Source organism: Callionymus lyra, chromosome 10 (genome assembly GCF_982586985.1).
Source record: "Callionymus lyra chromosome 10, fCalLyr1.hap1.1, whole genome shotgun sequence".
NCBI lineage: Eukaryota > Metazoa > Chordata > Actinopteri > Syngnathiformes > Callionymidae > Callionymus > Callionymus lyra.
Window position 1 is genome coordinate 18,933,280 of NC_141827.1, and position 7,588 is coordinate 18,940,867.

The 7,588-nt window shown below is 38.8% G+C and overlaps 1 protein-coding gene across 1 annotated transcript; it reads left to right on the forward strand.

Annotated features, from left to right (window-relative positions):
* The first annotated feature begins 2,448 nt into the window (after positions 1 to 2,448).
* Positions 2,449 to 7,325, forward strand: LOC148070848 (protein unc-119 homolog B-like). The gene is made up of 5 exons (XM_087800737.1): positions 2,449 to 2,732; positions 3,507 to 3,623; positions 3,695 to 3,794; positions 4,803 to 4,975; positions 6,521 to 7,325. The coding sequence occupies exons 1-5, from the start codon at positions 2,501 to 2,503 to the stop codon at positions 6,631 to 6,633; spliced, it is 735 nt and encodes a 244-aa protein (XP_087656863.1). The 5' UTR covers positions 2,449 to 2,500; the 3' UTR covers positions 6,634 to 7,325.
* The last annotated feature ends 263 nt before the right edge of the window (positions 7,326 to 7,588 follow it).

Consider the following 7,588-nt stretch of genomic DNA (forward strand, 5'->3'; position numbering starts at 1 on the left):
CAAACTTTTGTACTTTCTTCTACAATCTTTAAAACCATGATGTGTGAGGTTTTTAGACAACACTGGAATTGGGTCAGCTGGTGAAAAAGCACATTGATTTTTACAAAAATAAGAGAAGGTGATAATGGGTTAAGGAAAGAGGCAGCTATTGACCATGTTGTTTCATGAGTTGTATCCTCTCTCAGCTATCTGGGGTTAAAGGTGGGGGAACCACTGACAGGTCTCAAGTCCATCACAGGACTCAGACAAACAAACACTGGAACAAACTCAAACATGAACACTTTAAAATTACTAGTTAACTTATTTTTACTTCCTCGTGTAGCAACTCAGTTTTGGGCAGGAAGTTGTGTGTGCTATGAAGATTGACTACACTCATGCCACTGTATAAAAGTGTTCACCAGATAAACGGGTTCTGTAGGAGTGGACAGGAAATGGATCCACTGAGAGTGACGGCAGCGCCGAGGTAACCCGGGGCAGCATCTCAAACAAAAGCATTCAGCTCTCTCTCTGCATTCCCTCATTTCCATAACACATGGACTATACTGGCTTCATTTGCTTGGCCCCGAGGAAACAAACACAAACACACAGACCTTTTTTCTGCTTTCTTTATCCTCTCTCACGACAGCTGCAGGTGACAGATTTGATCTCACAAGTTAAAGATGTGATTGAAGCTTTTCTTTCCACCAGTTGCTTGTCATGCAGGAAAACCTTCAGACTAAACTTCGTCAGGATGAAGTCTTGCAGTTGCAGTTATACTCACCACATATTAAATAAATCGACAGACCCTGAGGTGCCGCTATGTATCAACTCCAGTAATAATAAACAACTCAAATTCAGTTGACAATTTGAAGATTGGTTAACATGACTGTATAAGTCATTGCTACCTAAAATGCTATTAATAATCATTTGAATTTATACATTCCAATTTCAAATGTATTTTATTTAAATCACAGATGTGGGAACAAATTTTCTGAAAAGTAAATTAATAAAACTTAAGACATCTTTATTTTATATAGTAGAAAAAGGAGGGCGTATAAAAAAGTTTTATTTAATTAATACGAGTGGGACATTGAGAATTATTCACCAAGAAATGTACAAAAAAGGCAAGATAGAGCAGTTTAATAATTAATTTTTAAAAATTCGGAAAATCCCGGCAAAAGGTTAACTCAAAAGTACAGGAAATTCACTCAGTAAATTAAAATAAGTGAGTTAAAGTAAAATAATATATATATATATACTGTCTAAAGGTTGCCTGAATACATTTATGTTTATGTTGATATTGTGACCTTTAAAAAAGCCAGCGTTCAATATAAGATAAGAAACCGAGGCCATTGACTTCAGCGTGACGTTCAGATGATGTTGAAGGAATAGTCATTTTTATGATTTTATTTTTCCAAACATAAACACTATACAGTGAAAATTATTGATTGAAGTATAAATATACTTGTACCTATATAAACTAGTATATTCTGATCTTAAACACTTTGGTGGTGCTGCTAAATTAAGCTATAGTAAAACAAGCAGACATGAAATATGAATTACAATTATACTTTCTTAATATATTCAGAGATCAATTAAATACTTAAGTGGCCCCAGAATCTGGAACTTTATTTGGTTGTTCATTGAAAGTCAAACAGATCAACTGTAGATAACAAGAACTCCTTCAATCCTGAAATGAAAAGTTAAATGTTTGCTTAATTGCGCTGGCAAATTTAACTTAAAACACCATCAGAATCTGACTAAACCAGTAAGTAGTGAACAAATATATGCGCTGCTAAGGACAGATAGATTATTTCATTTGAAGTGAGAAAATTATTTTCATTCCATAGTTTTGAAAAGAAAAAAAGTCAATGATAAATCCAGTTTAGATATACAGGACCAAAGGACAAAGCACAGTCAGTGTTGGATAAATAAAAGGAAAAAGGGTGGGAAAAAGATCCAAAATTAAACAAGCAATACAGCCAATGAAAAAAAAACAGTTTGAAATACCCAAAAAGTAGAAATCCTCCACCAAATCCTTTACCTTTAAAACAAATTTACCATATATACTGTATAAACACTGAATGGATGGATGAAAGGATTAAAGGATGGATGGATGTATTAATTATGGATGGATGAATGAGATGGACAGACGGACTCTATATTTATATATAGTTTTAATATGATAATCTTTTGGGAATGGGAACAAGTAAATACGTATCAACTTCGAAAAAGTTTTTTACTTGTGTCACTATGAGAACTACTTAAGTGGCCCCAGAATCTGGAACTTTATTTTGGTTGTCGTTAGAAGTTGTTGAACGACAATTCATATCTGCTTGTCAAGTGACGTGTGTGTGTCTCTGGCGCCCCCTACTGGACGCTCAACCCTGCCCACTGCATCGGTCGCCATAGCAACGCTTTAGCATGTGCCTTCATAAACAAGAGCCTGGACGTTCACTGACACTTTCCTCCACATTTCTACGGCGCCATCTTCCATCGGACGGGAAAAAGAAGCCCGGAGATGAGCGGAGCCAAAGCCCGCAGCAGCGACGCTCCTGTCCAGGGGGACAACATGGCCCTCAACGCTGCGGCTCCACCGCGGGAGCGCAAGCCCGGCGGAGGAGGCGTCCTGAAGAGGCTCAGGTCCCGGAAGAGCCAGGTGGAGATCAGGCCCGTCACCGAGGAGGACCTGCGGACCCAGCAGGGACACGCCAGCCCGGAGGATGTGCTCGGGCTGCGGATGGCGACCAGCGGTCTGTTGATGGCATCTTTATTTCATTGTTAAATCGGAAAGAACGAGTCTCCATCATTGGATGTGTCCTGAGGACAGGTGTCGGTGTTTCACTCAGCGTCACATGGTTTGGCGGGAAAAAAGGAATGTATATTTATTCAGAATAGTACGAAAGAGGGTTATTCTATAAAATGTGTTTTTGCAGAGAAGTTACATAACATTATTCTGCATGAGCCAAGGTCTCAAGCAGGCAAGTTTCCAAACATTATGGCTTTTATTGCTCGTATTGGTCGTCAAATCAGGTTCATGAAACTTTTCACAAGATTGATTTCTCTTATTTAAATGTACCCTTTACCTTTATTATTTATTGTTGGTAGCTTATTTCAGACATTTTCCAAATACATTTTTTAAGACTTTCATTAACACCATCTGGAACTTTTCTCTATTTCTTTGCTAGCACGAGCACTGTTGTACTAATGAATACGTTTTAAAGATGTATTCGTTAAAAGTGGTAACCATTGCAATTGATAACAAATCTGAATTAATTGGCAAAAAAGATAAAAATGTCTTCAAAAATTGGACAGTGATACTGCGAGTGCAGGAGAGTTGAGAATAACATTAATTCAATTCAATTCAATTGTATTTAAAGTGTCTTATCATAACAAAGTTATCTCAAGACACTATACAGTTGAAGTAAGACCATAGTTGATTAAGGAAAAATAAACACTTTTTTGTTTTGACATGTGACTTATTGTCCTGATTCCAAATGTTTCTGAGCTCTTTCCTTCTCCTGCAGATTACCTGTGCAAGCCTGAGGACAACATCTTTAACATCGACTTCGTCCGATTCAAGATCAGAGACCTGGAGACCGGCACTGTCCTGTTTGAGATCGCCAAACCGCCCAACGTGACGGGTCTGACTCTGGATGTTGACTGTGTCGCATCACAAGCATATGGAGATGACGTCAAACGTTTGTGATTGCAGATGAGGATGAGGGGAGCAGAGAGAAGGAGGCTCCGTCCGGACGTTTCGTACGGTACCAGTTCACCCCTGCTTTTCTGCGGCTGAGAACCGTCGGAGCGACGTGAGTGGCTGATTCAGTTCATTGAAAGTCAAACAGATCAACTGTTAAAATAAGGTAAATGTTTGCTTTCTTGCGCTGGCAAATTTCACTTAAAACACCATCAGAATCTGACTAAACCAGTGAGTAGTAAAAAAAAATGTTTTAGCTGCTAAGGACAGATAGATTATTTTATTTGAAGTGAGAAAATTATTTTATATCATTCCAAGTTTTGAAAAGAAAAAAGTCAATGACAAATCCAGATCAGATATACAAGACCAAAGAACGAAGCACAGGCAATGTTGGATACATAAAGGATGTGGAAAAGGACCCAAAATTAAACAAGCAATACAGCCAATGAGAAAAAAAAATGTAAATCCCCGAAAAGTAGAAATCCTCCACCAAAACGTCAACCTTTTACCTTTTGAAAACAAATTTTCTGTATATAGTGTATACATAGTATATGTTCTTTATCTTTAGACTTAGATTGTATCATCTTGTTCTTTCTCTTTATTTCTCTTTGTTCTTGTTCTTATTTTATTTTGATTTATTTTTAATGAAAAATTGCTGTATTTGCTGTGGCTACTGGAAAAAAACAATTTCTACCTTAATAAAGTTCTACCTTACCTTAAAAACTTATCGATGAATGGATGGATGAAAGGATAAAAGGATGGATGGATGTATTAATTATGTATGGATGAATATGATGGAGTGACGGACTGTAAATCTATATATAGTTTTATTATGATAATCTTTTGGGAATGGGAACAGTCTTATATGCTCACAAGAGTAAATAAGTAAATACGTATTAACTTCTAAAAGGTTTTTCACTTCTAAAAGGTGACACTATGTGTCACTCTGAAAACAATAAACTAGGAAAGTCTATCCCAGCTACTTAGGGTCGAGGTGAGGCACACATTATACTTCAAACACTCAAACCTGGATGTGTTTCTAATCATTTCAAACATGATTTCAGAGAATTCAGGCTTCAATCACTCTCCATAACGCCATCATCTCTGTATTTACCTGCAGGGTGGAATTCACAGTCGGGAACAGACCTCTGAACAATTTCCGCATGATCGAGAGACATTATTTCCGCGAGCAGCTGCTGAAGAGCTTCGACTTCGACTTCGGCTTCTGTATCCCCAACAGCCGGAACACGTGCGAGCACATCTACGAGTTTCCCCAGCTCTCCGACAGCCTCGGTACGTTTGTGGTCGAGATACTTCAGGCAGGTTTGGGGTCAGGTGTGACTCACAGATGCATAGACAGTTCAAATTCATAAGCCTTAATCCATGAAGTGGTTAAATCGGCAAGAACCAGTTCAAAATGTGACATTCCAATGGCCACTTCATTGGGCATCGTTTTGTTCTACCTCACATGAGTCAAACTCAAGGCCCCTGGGGGCCAAATGTGGCTGCCCAAGTCATTTGATGTAGTTCATTTATGTTTATGTTGATACTATGACCTTTAAAGATGCCAGGGTTTAATATAAGTCAAGACACTGAGACCATTTATTTCAGCAACTATTCAGAAACATTCAGATAATGTTGAAGGAATGTTTTTTTTTGTTGAAGAAGATCAAACATGGAGATTAATACTCTAAATCAAACCACCAAGAATTATTATTATTATCAGACTCCTACTTCCTGTTACATACGATCTTCCTCTCTCTTTGCACTTGATGGAGTCTATTGACTCCTTCAAGAAACATCTTAAGACAGTTTTTTCAGGCTTTTCCTTGATTTTCTGGAACTCCTGTTGTGTTATCAGTTTAATCTTGATCTTTAAAGTATATACTTTATTGAATATTGTTTTGATTGTTTAAGCGCTTTGTGACCCTGGTCTAGAAAAGCGCTATACAAATAAAAATTACTTACTTACTTACATTTAGTTTGGGACATTGTTTTTTTTTTGGACCGCAGCTTCGACTACTATTAAAACGATTTTGACACGCAGTTTGAAACCCTCTTTCTAACTTTGGATGTGCTCCTATTGATACATTTTGTGTCGTGTTCTTTCAGTATTATGTTCAGACTAAATTGTTCCTGGAAAGCACTGAAATCTGTGCTGCCTGTAGGAACTGTTGTCATAATAGCACTAATGGCCAGCACTGGTTCAGGATACGAGATCATTTGGCGGCTTGTTCCAGGAAAATTGTATCCAGCTGACAAGGTCGGGTGACAGTCGCAGACTTTTCTCTCCCTTAGAAACCATTCATGGGTTCAGCCCCGGACTTCAATGGGACACACATTAGACAAAAGCCAGGGAAGCTTCTCTTGGGAGAGCAGAGTTTCCTCTCTGACTCGACTGAGCTTCTTCATTTAAGAGGGAGGCCAGAAACCTGGGAAAAAAAACTCCTGGTTCTTTTCCTGTTCTTGCGGTCACTATAAGAAGCTGGTGACCACAGTGATAGTAGAGTCCTGGCACTCAAGACCTCAAGACGCCTAAACTCCACCACCTGTGGAATCCATGATTATAGATGTACGTCGAAAGCGGCTCAACTCGGATCACAATCACAGCCAGTGTTTGTCGACATGTAAACTAGGCTGTGATCCACGGCCGGGTTGTTGCTGCACTTATAATGACCGGCTGCTCCGGCAGACTCAAGGAAGTGTCGCATAAACTGTTCATTAAATGGGATCTTCAGGGCTTGTTCCAACAAGGAAGATTAGTGCCTAAAATTCAACCCTTCAAAGACTTCTTTGCCATCCAGTTGTGACATGATTTTGTTGCTGTGTGTCTTTCAGTGCGTCAGATGGTGGAGTGTCCTTACGAAACGCGCTCCGACAGCTTCTACTTTGTGGACAGTAAACTGGTCATGCACAACAAGGCGGACTACGCTTACGACGGAGGACAGTGATTGACCGCAAAAAACCCATCCACGGATAGCTTGAGAGACGTCACCTTTTGACGAGTTATTTTTCAAATCCGCTTTACCAACACAATCGTTCCACACTCAGTGTTTAGCCCAGCGCTTGTCAGAAACAGCTGCCGCCCCCACAGACGGACAAACACCGGGGAGAAAAGAGAGAAACCGTCCACGAAAACACTTCTGTCAAACACACATGGTCACTCTTGCAACGGCGGCACACACTCCTCTCACACACAATAGAACGACAGGCAGTTTGGTACCATTGTGTTGACGGGCACAAAGGGTGAGCAATCTCCACTCACTTGAACTCGACGTCCTGGTTCAGGTTGATTTTTCAGGTTGAGCTATATACCGAAAGAGTATGGAAAATATTCCTCTTTACAGGAATTAGTCTTAACTGTGTTTTGGCTTTTAGGTGTTGCTGTGAGACAAGTGTAGGCTGAGGGTGGATTTATAGCAGAACAAAGACAACATAGAAGTCTGTGACAAAAGATATGACTCGGATTGTGTAAATATCAGCCTGTTGGAAGGAAACGATCAGGATTATATTCAAATTCCCAAAGAACATTTGGGAATAATTTCCCTCGAATTATTTCACTTCTGTTGAAGACATGTTAATGTTTTCTTGGTTATTTAATAAGTTGTTGTTTCATATTACAGTTACCTGTCAGTGATCAATTATTCTTTGTTGTCATTATGTTCAACACGTGTGTATTGTTGCTCCAAAAGCATAAAATAAATATTTAAAAGGTAAATAACTAAATTGCGCACAATGTTTTTCAACACTTCACAACATATCGTAAGTTTAAAGTCTTCACTGAACATTCATGTCGATAAAGTTTGTGACATGTGTTTGATAGGAACGTTTATTTCTATTTTAAATCATTCTAGTTAGTCATTAAATCAACTGTTAATCGTCTAGTACTGTTTTTTACAGAAGTGT